This window comes from Talpa europaea, assembly GCF_964194135.1.
Source record: "Talpa europaea genome assembly, chromosome: 3".
Lineage (NCBI taxonomy): Eukaryota > Metazoa > Chordata > Mammalia > Eulipotyphla > Talpidae > Talpa > Talpa europaea.
The window spans coordinates 87,372,141-87,394,949 of NC_140069.1; the positions used below are offsets into that span (position 1 = coordinate 87,372,141).

Consider the following 22,809-nt stretch of genomic DNA (forward strand, 5'->3'; position numbering starts at 1 on the left):
GAAGCTGGAACCAGCCCTCTTTTTGGAGATTTCACTGTTAGAACATGGAATATAAATATCACTATCTTTGACAATATTTATTATTTAAATTTTCATATATTTCATTGCATATTTTAATGGTTTACTAATTTGAATTATTTGTGTTGTAGCTATGTGAATCTTTAGAAGAACTGCAAAACCTGAATGGAAAACTTCGAAGTGAGGGCCAAGGAATATGGGCCTTACTGGGCAGAATTACAGGGCAGGTTAGTTTCTTTCCAGTTGCTATCTCCTTCTGTTCTTGCTCTCTTTATGATTTTTCAAAGACCAGATCTCTGATACAAGGGTGACTTTGCTGACTGAAAAATTCAGTTTTATTAGGGACAGCTAATTCTCTGGAATAATTATTTCTGCCTGAAATACATCTAGAGTTTTGGGAGCTGCCTACGAGAACCTGTGGCTTAATTTGTTTATGTTAAAAAATAAAATGGTTCCTAGCAAATTTTCATTTGCTCTGATTTACTATCATTTGTGATAAAGCTAAGCTTTGAATCGTAGACTCCTACACATTTTTCTTTCCTCTAGTTTAGCAATTTTAGATTCCTTGCCACAATCTTTTTCTTGAGCTTTAATTAATTTTCTGTCTCTGTTTTTATTTTTTGGATGTAAAAGTTTAAGGACAAACAGAAGAAGTTTATTTTCAAGTCCATTGATTTCAAGCTGTGTTAGAGATGGTTTTTGAAACTTTTGTGTTAAAATGTAGTTTTTCTCTTTCAATAACTATTCTCATGGTTATGGAAAAACTTTTCCTTCATCCCTGAATACTTTCAACCTGTTAAAAGTTTTTGGTGTTTAGGGCCTCCCCGCTGGCGCAGCAGTTGAGCGCTGGGTTGCGAAGCTGCCCGCGGCCTCTGCGGCGCCGGTTCGATCCCCGGCTGCTCCCCGGCCATCGGAGGAGGGTCCCACATGGCGCGCAGACCTCTCCTGCCGCCCGCTGCTCCCCTCAGCAGTGTGCTTCGGTCCTTCTGCCTGCTCTGGTCCCCGCTCTGGCTCTGGTGAATTCTCTCACCCTCCCGCGCTTCTGACTGTACCCAGCGCTTGTATAAATAAATAAATAAATAAAAATTAATCTTAAAAAAAATATTAAAAAAAATTAAAAAAAAAAGTTTTTGGTGTTTAAAAGAAGAGATATTGTCAAATAGTTATCATTGAATGCTTATTTTTTTAATGTGTGTATAGTTCATAAATTAAGAATTCATATAATTTCAGTTATTTTTTTCAGGAATGGTGGAGACTCACTATGGCCCTTTTATTATGAAAGTAGTTTAATTTTTGAATAAGACTTTTCAAAGAATACATATTTTCACCTTACTAATTTCAGAGGTTTACAGAGAGTCATATTCATCATGCAGTTTGTGTAAATATATTGTTTAAGGAAGTAATACATATTGATTGTATTGTTCCAGTCTAGTTTCTTTCGTGAACAGGGTATAGGTAGATAACATAAATAATTTAAAATGTGAGGATAAGTAGTTCCCTGTGGAGAATTGACCTTTGTCCCTGTGGTAGGGCATTGATGGATTTCTGAAAGATGGTGTTTTATATTTTATGTTTAGGAAAGTTGCTGAATGTAAACCTATTAGTTAATTTGCCAAGCTAGTATTTGGATTGGTTTGCAAGCTTGTCTCAAAAGAATCTCCTGTTTAGTATAAAAAGTTATCTGCCACAGCAGGACATTTTCATTTATTTTTAAATGACTTTTAACAGAAGTTCACACATTTCCTTGTGCAAATGTAAAATACACAGTTGAAGAATAATTCATTTGTACTGCTTGCATGACACTTTTTTCCAGTTGGCTGAACTGTTGCCAGCCCACTGGGCCATTGAGAAATGACTTTGATAGATGGTTGCTGTCTGAGAAGCCAGCATACAACAGATTAGTGGAAACCCCAAGAGAATCTCATTCACTTTGTGGAGAGTTTGGTCGAATAAGATAATTTTTCTAATTAACCTATGGAGCACCAGTGTATCTGGGATGTTGAATAAAACAAACGGCCTTAATATTCTTTTTGTTAAGTGTGCTCTGTGTTTGTTTATTTAAGTTTCTTATGTGTTTATCCTTGTTCTTCACTTTTTAAAGCTAAAATATGAGGTTAATTTTCATATTTTAATGTTCCAATGAAAATTGATGAAAGTATGTAAATATAGAGTTGTAATGAAACTCTGTGAGACAAAAACTAATTTTATTCCTTTTTGCCAATGTAATAGCTGGTAAAACAGATTTCTCCTTATATGTTTAGTCAATTTGAGTGTCAAATAGATGAAAATGTTGCTTTATATTTCTTCTTTAAAACCATATAAACTACATTTGTTCAAATCAATAGAAGTTGAACGTACCGGCAATTTTACGAGCACCCAAGGAGAGAAAACCAAGTAAAAAAGAAGGAGGCACACAAAAGACATCTATTCTTCCTGCAGTGCTTTATAGGTAAGTAATGCAATTATGACAGATTAATACTGTACATTTTTAAATTAATACTTTTTAGTAGCAAGATGCTTCAAATGTTTGAGAAAATTAGGTCTGTACCAGACATTCATATTTTATTTAAATATGAGCTTCTGGGTTTCCCATGTGATTTTAGGTAGTGGCGGGTATTACATGTACAGTCTGACTCTATTACCTTTGGATAATAATAGTTAATGAAGATAAGATTTAGAGTTTGAGTCTTTCTACGTTTTTTCCCCTGTGCTCAGTTATAATAATTTTGTTTTCCAGAACTGTTTTTGCTCTTTACTTTTTCACTCAATATTTTACAGTGTTCACTGTTACAATAATTTTACATAGTCAAGACTTCTTTTAATGGTTAAATTAGTTAGGATCTCACTTTTTCTGTTGTAACAGATACTGAGAAAAGGTTAGAAGAAGCTGTACATACACAAATGTGTGTATTTACATATAATGACTATATGCCAATGTAAATACATAAATACTTCCCTACCTTTTCCTTTCTCAGAAATAGCAATAGTAGTAACAATATCAACCACTGTAATCTCCATTCTTTGTTGAAGTCTCCCTCCAGAGGTAATAGCATATCGCTTCCTTGAAACATGGGAAAAGCCATCTGGTGTCCTAGTATGTAGTGTGAAGACTTAGCACATTCTCAGTCTAACTCTTCCAAAGTTGTCTCATTTGCAACCATCAGACATATCATTATGCTTTCGTTACAGTTCATTTTTGTTTCAGATATTTTGAGACCAAGTACTGGTTGTTGTGTGGATGTGCTCGAGTGTGTGTGTGTGTGTGTGTGTGTTTCTAGGAGTATTAAAAAAATACAAATGTTTCCATGCATGGATGACTCATAGGATTTTGACAACTTTTTACATTACCTCTATATATCTATCTATCTATATATCTATATATCTATATCTATATATCTATATATCTATATATATATATATATACCCTAGATTTCCAGGTCATGGTACTTGTGTTTTCAGGAATTAACTTGCCTTTTTTGCATAGGAAATATTAGATTCCTTAAAAACAAATAAAAATTCAAAATAATAGTAACAATAAAAGTAAAACCCCCATTCTCTGCAGTAAGTATCAATCAGTATTTTTTTAAGACTCAAAATCTGATTTTGAAAAGAGAATTATTTGCATATGCAGTTTATTTATACATCTTAGGCTCTTTGAAAACTTTATGATTAATAAGACAATATATTTAATTTTGTTTGTGAAGTAACTGTTATTTTAGAAAATTGAAAAATTCATTTGTTTATTATATGTTTCTAGAGAAAAACTGAGCAACTGTTAAATAGACTTTAAAATAAAGATGATATTGGACCCTTCCCGTGGCTCAGTGCTATCACCATCATGGCCTGAGTTCGATACCCAGCCAGGGAGCTAACCCATATGACACAGCAGACCTCTCCTGTCTCTCCCGCTGTTCCCCTCAGCCATGTATTTCAGTAGATCTGCCTGTTCTGCTGCCAACTCTGTCTCTGGTGAATCCTCTCACCCCCCACACCTCTGGCCTACACCCTAGTTCTTGTATATATAAGGTATTTATTCTCAATATCATCTTTATTTTATTTTATTCATACATTTATCTGAAAGGTTTGACTGTAGAAATATTTAAATTTATGCTAGATGCACACTTTTTGCATACGTTCTAGAATGTATTTAAAACTAATTATTGGCATTATGAAAGATTTGTTAATGAAAAGAATTTTATTTTAACAAAAGAAATAGTTAGCCAAGAGGAAAATTAGAATTTCAAAATATGCTATAAATTAACTTTCACAATGATAATTACTATTCCAATCCTTTATTTGCTGCTTTTATTCAAAGTTGTGGAATTTGTAAGAAGAGCCATGATCAGCATCTTCTTTTATTGTGTGATACCTGTAAACTCCATTACCATCTTGGATGCCTGGACCCTCCTCTTACCAGGATGCCAAGAAAAACCAAAAACAGTTATTGGTAAGTACTATGGAAAGAATTTAGAAGTTAGAACAAGTTTGTTCGTTTCAGCAGTAAAAGATAAAGGGTTATATAATATTGTTTCATAGTAAAGTTTGGGGAACATTTGTAATTGATTTTTTATAATTATTTTTTCAAACTTTAATGAGCTATAATTGATAATGACAAGTTTTGTATCTTTAAGGTGTATAACTTAATGCTATGATATATACACACATACACATTGTGAAATAATTGCACAAACAAATTAGCACAGTCATCATCTCACATAGTTCCCATTTTCCTTTTTTATGGTGAGAATGCTTATGATATAAATATTTATTATAGAACTATCTGAATAAACCTGTAACTTTATTTTAAACATGAATTTTAAGTCAATTGACGTTATTTTGGTATCTTATCAATGAGTTCTTAAGGCATGAATTCTTTATAGTACGTTTGTGATTCTTTTACTTTATTATAAGAACTTTTCAAATGCTTTATTATTTAAAAATTTATCAAAAATTCAGACTTTCATTTGTAACTTAACATTATATTTCTAAATGTCAGTGAAGGCTTTACTTCTGGTATGCTAGTTATATTTGAGTTCAGCCATTCTTTGCAATTCTAGAAGTTTTTACATCTGTAAATTTTTTCATTAACTGAAGCCTGCTGAATTGCTACAGATGTTTGATAAAAACATATCTATGATGAGTTTTATCTTTCCTTAATTTTAGTCCAAGTGAGGGACAGGTGTTCAAATTTTGATAAGCATTCCTTATAGGGTGAATATAGGACATGGAAAACTTTCGTATGCATATGAATGTTCTTTTTCTACTAATTACCTTTCTAATTTTAGAAAACAGTGAACCTGTTACGTATAGTCTTTAGTTTATTTAAATCTATTGTATATTTATGATAGGAAAACTATATAATGATGTGCTACTACCCATCTTTTTCCTTTTCAGTGCATTCTCTCATGCCATGTTGTTAGCTTGAAATTGACTACTGTTAATAGTATTAGTACTATGAAAATTAGTAAATGCTACAAATTACCACTTTTTTCCCTATAGAGTGCCACTTGTTAGCTATTTAGCAGCATACCACTTACTGACCTCTGCTTTAGTCTGTTAGTTTTGCTTCGTCTTTTTCTTAGGAAGAGGGTCCTGTTACTGAACCAATCTTGTGATTGGGTTGCAATCTTTGACTTAAATTTCTACAGAACACAGTGGTATATATTCGTGAATGTCAGCAGTTTCTACTTTTGCTGTCTTTATGCTATGCAAGCTTGTGGTAACATTACTTGCAACTGTACCACACTATATTCATCTCCAGCTAGCATTACTATGCAATATATTACCTTACTTCTCAGATGCCATATTCCACTTACTAGACTGTTCCAAGCACTTGCTATCCAGCTTTTTCTTTTAGTATCAGCACTGGTTTTGTGAAGAGACTAGTTCTAGATCTGTACTTTACTTTATGTACTTCTCTTTTCCTGCATGTGGATATCCAGTTTTTGCAGCATCATTTTGTTGAAAGGGCTGTTCTTTTCCCCTTGATTGGTCTTGGCAACCTTGTGGAATCTTTGAGCCATATATGTGAGGGTATTTCTAGTTTCTTTTCTATCCAGTTGCTTTATTCTTTAAATCTTTTTGCCAGTACCACGCTGTTTTGATTACTGTAGCTTTTTGCATTAGGTTTTACAATCAGCCAGTACTAGTCCTCCAGTTTTGTTACTCTTTTTCAAGATTGTTTTGGCTGTATAAGGTCTCATGTATTTTAAGATGGATTTTTCTTCTGTGAAAGAGTCATTGGCTTTCAGGCCTGTCTGGTGGCGCAGGGGTTAAGTCTCTGCACTATCAAGCTATGCCAGCCACTGCAGCCTGAGGCCAGAATTTGATCCCTGGCCAGGGAGCTGACCCACATGGCACAGCACACCTGTTCTGTCTTGTGCACTGCTCCCCTCAGCAATGTATTTCAGTAGATCTTCCTGTTCTGCTCCCCACTCTGTCTCTGGTGAATCCTCCCCCTCCCTCTGGCCTACACCCCAATTCTTGTAGATATAAATAAAAATAAATCTTTTAAAAAAATTTAAAAAAGAGTCATTGGCATTTAATGAGGATATATTGAATCTGTAGATTACTACTGGGTATTACTGACATTTAAAATTTTTTTTAAAATTTTATTTTATTAATTTTTTACATCATTTTTGCACAATGTATGCATTTTCATGTTGGATTCTAGGAAGCTTTACTATTAGTGTCTTGCTGTATTTTTCCTTTCATCATGGAAGTTTGGTGTTCTTCTTGCTTCTTGTATGTCTATTTTCAGCTCTTTCATGTTTGGGAAGTTCTCTTCAGTTACTTCCTTGAATACTTTCTCTGTTCCTGTGTCTCTCTCCTCTCCTTCTGGGATTCCTGTTCGCTTATATTTCCTTTCCTCATGGAGTCAGATAATTCCTTTTTCCATCTTCTCTTTTCTTTCTTTTTTTTTTTTTTATTTCTGTGTCTTCAAGAGTACTTTATTCATTCTTCCATTTCATCTATTCTGCTTTCATTGCTTTTCCCAGAGTTCTTTAGCTCCTCCATTAATCCTTTGATCGCCTGCATTTCTTTCACTTCCCTCTTTAGGGACTCAATTTCATTCTTCTGATCATTGATTATTTTTCCATATCGTTTTCCACTTCTTTCAGTTTTTTAATTATGGCAATTTTAAATTCTCTATCCGGAAGACTCGTAAATTCCTCTAAATCACTGGTGTTGCTGTCTGGTGTTTATCTTTTTGTGGTCTGTGTTTTCCCTGGGGACATACTTGGTTGCTTGTAATTTTTCGTCCCCCTGCTGCTTGTTTTCTAATTTGTCCTATGCGTTGGGACACTTTGTCCTGGTACTGACCGGCATCTCTTTGGTGTGCTCTTTCTGGGATGTCAGAAACTGGTGGTCCAATCAAGTCCAATACTGTATGCTATGCCAGAAGTCCAGTAGGGCAGTGGTATTATGGATATGTTAATGGTCGCTGTCCCTGAAAATCTCCTCCTTCTGTATTTGTTTAATTCCAGAGGTGGGTCTTGAGGTCCCACAGACTGGCCTGGTGATGGCTGCATCACCCACTGGGCTCCAAATCGCTGGATCCCCTCTGGGCTCCAACTCATTGCCAGTCGGGTCCTGGCTTGTGGGGGCCTTCAGCTCACATCAGGCTATGGGGACAGCCCTTTCTCAGTTCCATACAACAGCTTTGGTGAGGTCCGGACGCATGCAGAATTCCTTGTCTAAATATGGCACGTCTGCTGGGTGCTTCCCTGCGCCTTGGATGTGCCCTGGCTGTGGCTGGATTCCCTCTCTGGGCCCCGATTAGCTGCCAGGGGGTTCTGGCTTGTAGAGGCCTTCAGCTCACCTCTGACTGTGGAGACAACCCTTTCTTAGTTCCACACAACAGCTTTAGTGATGTCTGGATGCATGCAGAATCCCTGTCTAAATATGGCACATTTGCCAGGTGCTTCCCTGCGCCTTGGGTCTGTATTATTGATATGGGATTCTTTATATTTATTTATGTATTTAATAATTTTCAGCACCACTTCATAGTTTTAATTTTATAAGTCTTTTGCAAATGCCTTGGTTAAACCTAATATTTTATTTTATTTTACTTATTTTTTTTAAAGATTTATCTATCTATCTATCTATCTATCTATCTATCTATCTATCTATCTATCTATCTATCTATTTATACAAGCACTCAGTACAGTCAGAAGCGTGGGAGGGTGAGAGAATTCACCATAGCGGGGAGCAGAGCAGGCAGAAGGACTGAAGTACACTGCTGAGGGGAGCAGTGGGCGGCAGGAGATGTCTGCGCGCCATATGGGACCCTCCTCCAGTGGCCGGGGAGCAGCCGGGGATCGAACCGGCGCTGCAGAGGCTGCGGGCAGCTTCGCAACCCAGCACTCAACCGCTGCACTACCGGGGAGGCCCCCTAATATTTTATTTTTGATGCTATTTTGAGTGGAATTGTTATTATAATTTTCTTTTAAGATTGTTCATTTTTACTATACATAAATATAGCTGACTTTTCCCACTGATTTTGTATCTTGCTAACTTTGTTAAATTATTTATTATGGACTCTTTAAGGGTTTATATGTAAAAGATCATATAATCTGGAAACAAATAATTTTACTTCTTCCTTTCCAACTTGCATGGTATTTGTTGTTTTGCCTTTTTGTTCTGACTAGAACCCAGTACTGTGGTAGATGGAAGTGATGAAAATGGGCATCCTTGTCTTACTCCTCGTCTTTAAGAGGAAATGCTTTTAGTCTTTAAGCATTAAATATGATTTTTGCTGTGATTTTTTTCATATACATATGGCTCTTATTATATTTCCTATTGCTGTCTACTCTGCATTCTTCCTCTCATATTCCTTAAAATTTTGCTTTAGCAAGTTCCTTTAATACGTAAATTTATAGTTCTTTTTTAAAATGATTTTATTTATTTTTGCATAGAACTGAGGTGTGGGTCAGAGGTGTCGGGGGGGGGGGAGAGGAATCACCAGAGACAGAGTAGGGAGCAAAACAGTTAGATCTACTAAAATACACTGTTCAGAGGAGCAGCGGAAGAAACAGGAGAGGTCTGCTGTGCCATGGGGGTTAGCTCCCTGGCCAGGGATCAAGCTCAGACATTCACTGTGGGCCTTTGTTTGGTAGCACTGAGACTCAACCCCTTGGCCACCAGGGAGGCCCCTATATTTCCTTTTTTATAAGCAGAATGGGTCACAAACTCAAATGACTCATTTTTTTTCCCACTACTACTTATAATCTGTTGTTACAGAGTTTCTTAGTAGGTATAGTCAGCACAATTTGTCACTAACTGAGATTCAACGATATTATAGATGTGACAGAGTAAAGTCAGGTGCAATGAATGACTAATTTTGAAATGTGAAAGTATATGACACTTAAGGAAAAGCCACAATTTACAAAGAGAACAAACATTTTAATCAGTGCTGAATTTCTTTTGTTGATTCATTTAAACATGCAGCTTTATTGCATGTATTCTTATGATACTCGGATATATGGAATTACTTTATACATTACATTTACTATTTTCTTTCTTGGGAGTATAAGTGCCTTTCTATATAAATAGTCGTTGTATACCCTATAGTTACATACACCTCTGTATATTTTTATATATTCACATATAACGGGATATTAATTTATAGAAGAAACCACAACTAATGCTGGAAGACAAAAAAAGTAAATGTCTGAACTTAAATGTTTTTCTTCATCTAGGCAGTGTTCAGAATGTGACCAGGCAGGAAGTAGTGACATGGAAGCAGACATGGCCATGGAAACCTTACCAGATGGAACCAAGCGATCAAGGAGGCAGATTAAGGAGCCAGTGAAATTTGTTCCACAGGATATGCCACCAGAACCCAAGAAGATTCCAATAAGAAACACGGTAATTTATTGTTAATTTACTACAATCATCACAAAATTCTAATACTGAAATTTAAAAGGTGAGAAAGACAAAAGGGTGTATATATACTCAGGATCCAAGGAAAGGAAATATGTTAATTGCTATTGGTTATTCTTAAGGGCTTATTATTTTACATTTGAAATATACCATACATACCTGACAGCTTATAATTTATATATTCAAGTTAAAAGCATGCATATATAATGGACACTTACTGTAACCAAAATCTGCTTCAAAAATAGAACATTACCAACTGAAGCTTTGGAAGTTCCCTGTGAATTACTCAGTAATCACATCCTAATTTATCAACTTTCCTCAATTTTGTATTTCTCATTCTCTACTTTTTTTATAACTGTACTCCAAATGTTAGGTATTCCTAAATAATACAGCTTTATAGTTTTTTAATTTTGTATGAACACAATCAGACTTTTCTGTTACTTGAAACTTGGATATTATATTGATTTCATTCATACATGCTGATCTGTGTAGATATAATTCACTTATATTCACTTATCTGTAGTTTTATTGAAAGAATGTTATTATTATTTGTTCTGTAGATCAGCAGTTATGTTATTTCTGTCTTTTACAAACAATTGTTTTAAATATTCTTGTAAATGTCTATAGCAGCTTGATGAGGAGTTAAGGTATATACCAAAGTATGGATTTGTTTAGTTATCGAATATCTGCATCATTAAGTTTTCCTAGGGAATTCCGATGTTTTCCAAATCAGTTTTCACTCAGAATAGCAGTGAATGATTTTACTGTTGCTCCTAAACTTGTTTTGCCAAATATTTTAAATGTTTTCCAGTGTGGTACATGATACCCCATTATCATTGATTTTATATTTCCCTCAATAATAATCACTTTGAATGGCTTTCTATATTTTTGTACAGTTGTAGTTCCTCTTCTAGGAATTATATTTGCAAGTATTTTGCCAGTTTTTGTTAGTTTGTTAGCCTTTTTTTCTCATTGAACATTCTTTGACATCTTCTACAAAGCATTTATATGCCCAAAGCAACTATGTACCCATAGGTTATTATTATTTAAAGGAACTTTGTTATTTTCCCCTAAATTGCGTACTTGCTTTTGCAGCTACATTGTAAGTAACCTTTAACTTTTCTAATTTTCGTTATTACCACATGCCTGGGAACTCTACCAACTTAAAACACTTTTAAATAAAGGTATAGTGTGTTTGTCTTTCACTAAATGAGCAGTGTGAATTTCTGCTTCAAACCCATGGGGCTGGTTTGCAGTTATGAATTCTTAGGGGAGATGTTTTTTGCTTTCTTACCTTGAGACAGGCAGGCACTTCTCAAAAATCTGCCTCCCTCTGTGGCAGATACAAAGATAATTTAGAGTTAATTGCCATCTTTTGTTGTATTTCAGAGATTTTTTTTTTTTTAAGTTTTTTTTTTTTTTTCCCCAAAAGTTGTCTTTAATCTGTAGTAACCATCTATGCTGTAACCATTTAATATACCTTACTGAAAAGAAATCACCTAGGTTATTCCATTTGTGTTTTGGGCTCCTTTGGAGATGATGAGGCAAACCTGGAAATTAGTCTCTCTTATATGATCAAAATAGTTTGAGATACTTTAAATTAGTCTAATTGAAATAGTTCTATCTGTAATTTAATTGTTTTGGGCTCCTTTGGAGTTGATGAGGCAAACCTGGAAATTAGTCTCTCTTATATGATCAAAATAGTTTGAGATACTTTAAATTAGTCTAATTGAAATAGTTCTATCTGTAATTTAATTGTAATTTAAAAGATTTCTTTTAAGTTTTCACAAATATATTTGTTTACAGATGAACTAGAAAGAATTTTCCTTTTTAAATAAGCATGTTTTTCTTTCTGTTTCCTGTAGTGTTGATGCCAGTGTCTACAGCCATTCTAATATCTTTGAGAAAAGCTGGTATTACTTCTATGTCTATGTCTATAAATTTTATCCTCTGGAGAATTTTTTTAATTTTTCTTATTATTTAAAGAAATATTAAGGACAGTATTATCATCTTTAACATTGGAGTCATCTTATGGAGGGGAGTTTTGCACATATTTATGTGCCACTAGGTCAGTATTACTTGAGATAAAAGAGAATCCTTTAGTAACTTCAAGGATTCTTTTTTTTTTTTTTTTCCTAATTTACCTGACTGCTTTTGCTAGATAGATTTATAAAGAAGCTTTTAGCTTTCCTAATTTAGCCCAATTCCTTTCATCTTCTTCTTAGTCTCTGGTTTTCTTTTGTAAAAGTTTTAGGCTTCTTGTACACATTGATCAGTAAAATACAAGAAGGGATCCAGTGACCAGTAATTTTAGTAAATGTATTATGGCTATTTTCTCACTTTGGGGAATTCATTTTCATATCGAAGTTCTGAGAAATACCACTGTTTAGTAAAATGGTCACTTTTGCTTATTTTTCCTTTTTCCTGACTTATTTCATTAAAAAGCAGGTTTTTTTCAGGACACATTTTTAATTGTAGTATAGAGTCCTAGTTTTGGAAATGGTATTCTGGAAGCCATAGATTATACCTTTATAAGAATCACCTTGGGTGTTTGTTAAAATGTGTATTTTAGGCCCATCCTAGAGTTAATGAATTATAATTATGAGGTTGTGGTAAGCCGACTTCTTAGGTATTATTCTTAAGCACACTAAATCTTGAAAATAATTAGAAGACATTTATGATTATTATTCTTTCTGTTTTCCTCCCTTCTCTCCTTTTCCTCCATCAGCCCATATAGCAATTTAGTAAACCTTTGATGTGCAAGTTCAAGTGGTCAGATACTTATGTGAGAAACCTTAGAATGAGAGATGTAGGGCTCAGTCATTTTAATCATTATCTTACCATCTAGACAATGTTTCTATTGTTATCTTAATTTTTTATCTTTTATTTCTGCTTTAGAGTTGAACTAACATTTTAAATGATTAGATGACATGGTTAAAGATGAAGCTCTCTACTCTCTTTTCTTAGTACACTGTTAAATTATGGGGATCCAGACATTTATCTGCCTAATAATTTATGGAACTAAGTACCTTTCACAGTAAGTAGCTGAATTGTAGCTCCCTTTTATTGTTCCTAGTATCCTTCTCCTTATACTTCTTTTTTTAAATTTTTTAAGTTTTTAAGTTTGTTTATTCTCGCTGGTGTAAGGTGGTATCTCATTATGGTTTTGATTTCTATTTCCCCGACTGCAAGTGATGTTGAACATTTTCCATGTACCTGTTGGCCATTTGCATTTCCTCTTTGGAGAAGTGTCTTTTTAGCTCTTCTGCCCATTTTTTTGATTGGATTGTTTACTTTGTTTTTGTTGAGTCATGTGAGTTCTTTGTATATCTTTGTGATCAGTCCCTCAGCTGAATGGAGTGCAAAATTTTTTTTCCCAATAAGTAGGGTGTCTCTTTGTTTTGGCTAATGTCTCCTTTGCTGTACAGAAGCTTTTAAATTTGATGTAGTCCCAGTTTTTCATCTTTTCCTTCACTTTCTTTGCTTTGGGGGAAGTGTCTTTAAAGATGTTACTGAGATGTATGTCTTGTAGTGTTTTGCCTATATTTTTTTCTATATATTTTACAGTTTCAGGTCTTCTGTCCAAGTCTTTTATACATATTGAGTTGGTTTTTATTATTTATGCATACAAGAACTGGGGTGTAGGCCAAAGGTGCTGGGGATGAGAGGACTCACCAAAGACAGAGTGGGGAAACAGAACAGGTGGATCTACTGAAATACACTGCTAAAGGGAACAGCTGGACAGACAGGAGTGGTCTGCTGTGCCATATATGGGTTTGCTCCTTACCTGGGGATCAAACTCGGGCAGCAGGAGTGATGGCACTGAGATTTAACACCTTGCCACCAGGGAGGCCCGCCTTACACTTATTTTAGAACATATATTACATTTTGGGATATTTCATCCTTAAGTTCCTTATAATAATGCTTTTTGTTTTTATTTTTCCTGCTGTTATTGATTAAGGTGTAGTTTATTCATAATAGTCATATTATTCTATCAAAATTTTGAAGAAAATTTTATCCTCTAAACATAGGGATTTATGACATACTCAGCTTCAGTTTCACAAGTCAAAATAGTCTATCATTCAGTTATGATTTCCTTTTTAACTTTCTATCCATTTTTGTTAAATTTTTTGTGTTCCCTTAGGTTACAATGATAACACAACTTTTAGAAAATTAGTTTTAGATTCTTTATGCTAATAAAAATATCTTCTTGTTTTAATAACCCATTTTGAGGAATATATGAATTGATATTTTGTTAATAATTTTATTTTAAAAAATTCAGACTTTACAGTATAACTAACTTTATAGCCCTTTATCTCTTTTGAAGGGCTGTCTGTGGAGTTGCGCTCAAACTGGAAAATGTAAAATAAGGACTCATACACAGATTTGAATTCCCATTTTTATTGAGTAGTTTTTCTTATCCCTGCTATTATTTTCTCACTTTTAATACTGTATGTCTTTATGTTCAAAATTAACTTCATGGTGGTTGAAAGGAAATGATAAAAGGAAGGGATTTATATGTTAGAATCACTTGACTCACTTAGCATTTGCTAATGGAGTGGATTTGGGAAAAAAACAAATTCTTGTATCAATTCACTGACTTTTATACCAGTTTTTTTTATAATTTCTTCTTTCAAATTAGTTGAAATTTTCTTTTTAATATCCTCCTCAACCCATGTTTATAGCTTAGCATAGTATTTTTATGAATTTAATAACCACCTGCCTGAAGGGATCTAGTAAATCTAATTTATATACTTTACTAAAAAATATACAAAACATACAAAAAATATTGTGGATTCATGTGACAGAAGATGGTCAAACTGATAAATATACCCTAATCGGCTCATTTGCTAAAAGTTATTCAGATGCCCTTCCCACATGGTCCAGTTGGAGGCAATCATAATGGGAATATTAAATCATAACTCTATTTAGCTTTTAATAGGAAGGACTTATCATAAAGTGATTTGATCGTATAATGGACCAAAGTGGGGTATATTTTTTTAAGATTTATTTATTTATGCATATAAGAGCAGGGTACAGAGGGGTGGTGAGAGGATTCACCAGAGACAGAGTGGGGAACAGCACAGGCAGATTTACTGAAATACACTGCTGAGGGGAGCTGTAGGCGAGATAGGAGAGGTCTGCTGCAACATGTGGGTTAGCTAGTTGGCCTGGGATAGAACTCATGCTGCAGTGACTGCCAATAGCTTCATATTGCTGATACTTAACCCCTTGTGCCACCAGGGAGGCCCCGGAATCTTTTTTTTTTTTTTTTTAAAGATTTATTTATTTATTTATACAAGCACTGGGTATAGTCAGAAGCGCGGGAGGGTGAGAGTATTCATCAGAGCCAGAGTGGGGAACAAAACAGGAAGACTGACGAAATACACCTCTGAGGGGAGCAGTGGGCGCGGCAGGAGAGGTCTGTGCACCATGTGGGACTCTCGCCGCCAGCTGGGGACTGAACTGCACTGCAGAGGTTGCGGGCAGCTTCGCAGCAGCCCCGCGCTCAACTGCTACACCACCAGGGGAGGCCCTTGCCCAGGAATCTATGTATTTTGTATTTTTTCCTTTGTGATTTGGGTACTTTACTTTTTTCAAAGATTGGTAAGTCATAAGAAGATGTGGGAATGTTTTCCTTTATATAAGATGGTTTAATAATACTTACATTTGTTGAGGGTGCATCAAAAGCTAGACACTGAAATAAATCCTCCCTTTAAAAAGAAACTAGTTAGTATTTAAATATAACTTCGTTTACTTGAAATGAAATTGAGGCATAGAATGCTTGAGTAACTTACCTACAACTGTAAAGATAGTAAGCAGAATAGGAATCATATGAGATAATCTCAATTAAGAACTCATGTCTCTTCTGAGGTTTACAGAAGATCATTTAGTTGAGGTACAAATGGAGTTGTAAAATATTTGGTTATTAGGTTGTATAATTGGCAATGTGTTGGGAACCTTCTCATCTGATACCAGAACTTGCATGTGTCTTTTGCAGTGTTGTGTTATCTGAGAGAAACCAGGTACATTGCCATCTGCTTACTTGCATAACTGAGTTCATTCTCATGAAATATTAGATTCAACCCTACAACTTTTCTTTGTACTTTCAATTGAATGTGAACAGTTTTTCTTTTCTTTTTTTTTTTTAAGATTTTATTTATTTATACAAGAGCTGGGGTACAGGCCCGAGGCGCAGGTGGTGAAAGGATTCACCAAAGACAGAGCGGGGAACAGAACAGGCAGACTGGCTGAAATACACTGCTGAGGGGAGCAGGGGCAAGACAGGAGAGGTCTGCCGCGCCATGTGGGCTTCTCCCTGGCTGGCCAGGATTCGAACCCATGCTGCAGAGGCTGCAGACAGCTTCACAGCGCTGCACTCAACCTGCTGTGCCACTGGGGAGGCCCCAGTTTTTCTTTTCAAGCTTGTGTAAGAGCATTGGCATCACTCCTGTGAATCACAGTGCAGTAGTGTAAAAGTTAATGAAGTCTTTGAAGATTATTCTACTTTAAGGTAATTGATAATTAAAGATAAAGAAAAGAAAAAAGTTATAAGCATCAAATCAATAAGTATATTAACATGATGTGTATATGTGAGCTACCAGTATATATTTATTTTGCTGTTGTTGGTTTGCCTTTTTCCCCTCCAAATTGTGAATACTTTAAACCTGCTCTGGGAATAGAGAGTACATATTTTGCTATAGAAAATGAAGATAGAGGGGCCTCCCTGGTGGCGTAAGGAGTTAAGACGAAACCTATGAAGCTGTGCACAGCCACTGCAGTATGAGTTCGATTCCCCAGCCGGCTGGGGAGGTGACCCACATGGAGCAGCAGACCTCTCCTGACTCGTCTGCTGCTCCCCTCAGCAGTGTATTTCAGTTAGTTTGCCTGTTCTGCTCCCCACTCTGTCTCTGGTGAATACTCTCACACCCCCGTATCTCTGGCCTGTATCCCAGTTCTTGTATGCATAAATAAATCTTTAAAAAAATAAAAGAAAATAAAGATAGAGAAGCACATAGTGATTTTCTTTTCATATTTTTTTCTTTCCTAATTAGTCACTCCAAATATACTACTAAAAAAATTTTGACTACTGCATTTCAGCTTTTTGATGAAGTAACAAATATCTTTTTGATTTGTTCACTTAGTTTGGTCACTGGTAAGAAAAATGGAGCCATAGACTCAGTCTGGGTACTCTAATGCCTGCTTTGTGCCAAAGAAGGCTACTGTGAGAAGAAAGGCATTCACTTTTCCCCCAACAGGCAGTTTCCATTTATCATGGTCAGAGAATGCAACAGGGAATAGAACACTTCAGCAAACCTTACTGTATTTTTATTATTTAGATGCTGAGGAGAGTCATTTTTCATTTTATTTTATGCTGGTACCTTAAGGATTTAGAGAAATCTGAATGAAAACAATGTATTTTGAGATAGTAGACCCAAGGTGAGTAATCTGAGAATTACATTTTTCTCCTAGATTTTTTTCTGCTTAAGGGTGGTTTAAAATAGCCAGAATATTATTTTGAAAATATTCACTAATGATTTGTGTTAAAATAATGGGTTAAAAGAACTATTTCTAAGTGTAAGAGGAAAATTATTATCAGAAAATACAAACATGAAGGTCTGTCTAATTTGATTTTAACATCTCATATTATCATTTTTTAAAATTATTATTCCAAATGTTATGTAGAAATGTATTTTAAATTTGAATCACTGTAAAAGTAATATGTCACCACTTCCTTGTTAAGGAATTCAGAAACATAATTAAAAGCTCTTGTTTTTCCTCCCAACATCCTCCTCCCTAATGCCATTCAGGAACCCCTTGAACCTACCTTTATTACGAAGATACATATTTTGGAAGGCAGCTATGCTCACCACTATACCGCCAATGCCTCTAAGAGGATACATATTTTGAACCTTGATTATATGACACTTCTTTTGATATATCTGTCAAAATAAAAATGATAATCACCCTTGAGCCATATGGAAAAGTAGCATGGGGATAATTCAAAACATACAAATGTTGAAGAATTAATAAGTGAAAGAGGAATTCTCTGGTTTTAGAAAATTCTTAGTGCATTATTTTCTGCTCTAAAAGTAAGATTTTGTAACATCTGAGACTAGCTCTCAAATATTCCATCTCTAGTATTTGAACATTTTAGTAACCATTATACTCTTTTGTTACTAGGTGCAAATAAAAAGACAAGTCTAAAGAAGAGAAAAGTTTTGATAAGTGTATGTTCATGTAATTTTTCTGTTATTGTGTATTTTTTACCCTACAATTAGTACCATAAGAAGTAGTTATTAGTATTATTTCATAGATGAAGAACAGAGGCAAAGAGTTTTAGTAACTTGTATAAGGACATACGTATGCTAAGTGATGGAGTCAATGTTCAAACTTAACTGACTCCTGAGCCAGTTATTTATTTATTTATCTATTTATCTATCTATCTATCTATTTATTTATTTAGCATCTTCATTATGTTGCCTTGCCTCACACAATTACTTGGAATTGTTCCTGGAACTTCTCCTTGGGCAAAGTAACAGATTCCCCATGCTTCGTGACCATAGCACTAAGGATGTGATCAGGAAACTGGCAGTTATCCTGGAGAATTAGGGGCTTACACACTCTTGGAATAGCTGGAGGTATAGATGTCAAGAAAGCTATTAACAGGTTGGAGGACCTCTACCAAACATCAGAGAAATTGTCAATGAACTACCCTGAAGCATCAAGTAGGTGGTCAGACCTGACATTAGGTCAGAAACTTGGTTAAGAACTCAGCATTCCCCTATTACAAGTGATGTTGAACATTTTTTCATATGCCTATTGGCCATTTGCATTTCCTCTTGGAGAAGTTTCTTTTTAGCTCTTCTGCCCATTTTTTGACTGGATTATTTTCTTTGTTTTTGTTGAGTCTCATCAGCTCTTTGTAGATTTTTGTGATCAGTACTTTGCAAATCAAAACTACAATGAGATACCATCTCACACCAGTGAGAATGGCACATAATAAAAAAACTAGCAACAACAAATGTTGGCGAGGTTGTGGAGAAAAAGGAACTCTCCTGCACTGTTGGTGGGAGTGCAAACTAGTCCAACCACTATGGAGAGCTGTGTGGAGATTTCTGGACCTACTAAACATAGAGCTTCCATATGATCCAGCAATTCCACTCCTAGGTATTTACCCAAAGGACACAGAAACATTAATTCCAAAGAGCACCTGCACCCCTATGGTTTATAGCAGCACTATTTACACTAGCTAAGCTTTGGGAACAACCCAAATGCCCCAAAATAGATGACTGGATCAAGAAGATGTGGTATATATACACAATGGAATATTACTCAGCAATCAAAAAAAGATAAACTCATGCAGTTTGTTGCATCATGGATGGAGCTAGAAGGGATCATGCTCAGTGAAGTAAGTCAGAAAGAAAAAGAAAAATACCAGATGGTCTCACTCATAGCAGGAATTTAGAAAATCTAAACAAGGGACCAGGAAAAAGACTAACACAAAGTAAAAATCAAAATCAACAAGCAACTAGAGACTAGAGACACACTACGGCGGATGGGGGGGCGAGGAGAGGAAGGATTGGGGTCAAAATAAGGGGGGTGCAATTGTATGGGGAATATAACCAAAATGAAAATGCATACATTATGCAAAATGAAAAATGATGTAAGAATTATATAAAATAAAATATTAAAACAACTCAGCATTAATGGCACTCTTCAGTAGGTGGATAAATGAGTTCTTGTGAAGGATGTGAAGTAGTAGCTAATGGAAAGGTTTACAAAGGTGCAGCATCAGAAAAAGCTGAGCATCTTACTACCTTTACCACCTGAAAAATGGCCTTCACTTATTTGTTTCATGTCTGTGGTTCTAACAGAGCTGTACAGGGAGGGCTTCTTTGGTAAATGTGATTTCCAGTCTTTGCATGAGTAAGTTGGTATTGGTAATAATGGGAGTATTGAACACAGACAATCTAGTGTAATAACCAAGTACATTTTTTTATTTAAATATTTTATATAATTCTTACATCTTTTTTTCATCTTTGCACAATGTATGCATTTTCATTTTGGTTATATCCCCCATACAATTGCACCTCCCCTCCTTATTTTGACTCTAGTCCTTCCCCTTGTGTCTCTGGTTTATAGTTGCTTGTTGATTTTGATTTTTACTTTGTATTGATTAGTCTTTTTCCTGGTCTCTTATTTAGGTTTCCTAAATTCCTGCTATGAGTGAGACCATCCAGTATTTTTCTTTTTCTTTCTGACTTATTTTTAAAATGTACTTGTTGAGTCAGAAATAAGTCAACAAGTACATTTTATAAAGTGCCTACTGTAGTGCTTACTTGACTCACAATAGGTGCCCTCCCCCGAAGTAACATTTCCAGACTTCTCCCTGCCCCCTTCTCTTTCCTCTTTGGGAACTACAATATTGTCCTTTTCATGTATATGTTCTCCCAGCTTTGAGTATTGTGCAAGACATATAAGTCTTTGATAAAATGGTCAAGTCAATCACTGACAGAACAAATAGACAGTGACTTGAAGAGTTGTAGAGAGGATAACCTTAGTGTGGGTGGAAGAAAGTGAACTCAGGTTGCTGTTTTTTTCCTTTCAACCTTATTAGTATTTAAAAAAGAGAGAGGATTAATTCCTTCTTGGTTTGCTGAATACACAACTGCAGCCTCACAGTGTTTGCCATTCATTTGAGTCACAGGTTTTTCCTCTCCTTTTTTTCCTTTTTCTTTTCCTTTTTTTTAGTTAATTAAAAAGAATAACATGGGGAAAGCAGAAAATCTTAAAAGAATAAGGGTTCTTATGATAGATATATCAGCCTTCGTTAACTCAGTGGCTTTCTTCCTTCCTCTCTTTGGATTTATGGAAGCTACACAAATGAACATAGGGCCTTTCTTATTACAGACTTTGGCAAAAAAAAGTCCTTTTAATTTTGATAACATTAAGCAGCTCTTACCATCAGAGTTCGTATAATTTATGTAATTCATTACCAGTGTCAATTTCTAATGTTGACTCTGATATAATTTATTTTTTAATGACCAAACCTGTGCATTGTGTCTGTACATTCGGTATATATATATATATATATATATATATATATATATATATATATATATACCGGTGTGTGTGTGTATATATATATATATATATATATATATACATATATATATATCAAATTAATTTATAAAATAGTACTTTTCAGATGTCTAAACATTCTGGAGAAAACTAGTAGCTCTGCATTGATAGTAATAATGGAAAATTTTTTTTAAATATGTTTTTCATTTGTTGTAGGGTTGAAAATGTTTAATCTTTGGTACTGGGGTTTAATGATTATAATTCAACTTATTTTATACTGGGAGAATTGTTTTTCTTCTGTATGAAAGCCTATTTATAGGACTGTGAATCAATTTGTATGACTAACCCCACCTTTTTTTTTTTTTAAGCATTTATTTATTTATGTATACAAGTACTGGGATATAGGCCAGAGGTGTGTGTGTGGGGAGTGAGATGACTAGCCCACCTTTAAATGTAAAATGACTATATTTCACATGAAGTGTTTTTCTTTGATTCCTATATTACTTGAGTGAAAAAGAAAAACCTTTTGTTTGCCCTTCTTAAACTGCTATGTCTAACCATTCATCCATGAATTTCAGTTATAATATTTCCTTTCCACTAGCTTCAAATATTATATTTTTTTCATCCACCAGGTTGTTTCTTTGGACAAAAGAACTTTGTATTTCCATTGACCATAAGCGTTGCTCTTTTACTGATCTGTGATGTATTCACTGTTTAGTATCAATAGTCTATTTACAATTTTATAATACTCAAGTCTTGAAACTTAATTTTCTTTTTCACATCTTTGGAGATCTTACCAGTAATTCATTTATTTGCTAATTTTCAACTTTATTTCATAGCACTTAGCACATTGTGATTTGTGATGCATGCAACGTAATTCTCTGCCTTGGTAATTTAATCATTAACTTATTTTGTCCTCTTGGGTAAACCTTCAGAGATCACTAAAGGTCTCTGGGAAGTAAAGGGAAGACAGTACTTTAAGATGAACTTTTGTTTATAATGCATCGCAATGCAAGTTTGTGTTCTGTTTATTCAAAGTTGTCAAAATTATAGGCAGTTATCCTTTGCACTGGTGCTTTGGTTACATTTATTCTTCAGTTGAATAAACAGTATAAATTGGCTACATGGGAATCCAGATCTTTCCATACCTTGCTTAAGTCTCCTTGTCACTCTTTAACTATGATCAGGTTATTTTCACCATGAATCAATTGTCAGATTGACCACAGACAATTTAGCATAATAACCACCTACATTTTAAAAGTGCCTACTGTAGTGACTAATAATGTAAGGCACCAAATGATGACATGGTTTGCACCCTCAAGGAGCTATGGTGATAAAAAATTGATTCTCAAATAAATGTAATACAAGAATAGTGTCCATATGAAAGGTACAGTTAAGTTGTTCCAGAGGCTAACATGGTAATTGTGAAAGAAAAGAAGAAAGACAGGATTGAAGTGATTAATAAAAACAATAGATTGACTGATATGTTTGGGAAAGTATGTCATTGACTGAGAAAGTCTTCATTTTCCATTAGCCAAAGACTTTGTATGAATAAGCTGAAATTTTTATAGTAGTAGTAAGATTGGTACTTGTGAAATAATTGGAGCCTTTAGCATAAGATTTAGTATAAAAAAGTTGAACCAGGGCCTCCCATGGTGGCGCAGGTGGTTGAGCTCCACGCTGTGAAGCTGTCCGCAGCCTCTCTAGCGCCATTTCGATCCCCAGCCAGCCAGTGAGGGTCCCACGTGGCGCGGCAGACCTCTCCTGTCTCGCCCACTGCTCCCCTCAGCAGTGTATTTCGTCAGTCTGCCTGTTCTGTTC

General features: G+C 35.0%; 1 protein-coding gene across 1 annotated transcript in view; it reads left to right on the forward strand.

Annotated features, from left to right (window-relative positions):
• Positions 1 to 22,809, forward strand: part of PHF14 (PHD finger protein 14) — a gene marked incomplete at both ends in the record, with an annotated part of 164,381 nt that overhangs the window by 48,777 nt on the left and 92,795 nt on the right. Inside the window, 4 exons of the mRNA XM_084230926.1 lie at positions 150 to 245; positions 2,364 to 2,467; positions 4,334 to 4,465; positions 9,720 to 9,888. Coding sequence (XP_084087052.1) covers positions 150 to 245; positions 2,364 to 2,467; positions 4,334 to 4,465; positions 9,720 to 9,888 — 501 coding nt within the window. The remainder of the gene's footprint in view (positions 1 to 149; positions 246 to 2,363; positions 2,468 to 4,333; positions 4,466 to 9,719; positions 9,889 to 22,809) is intronic.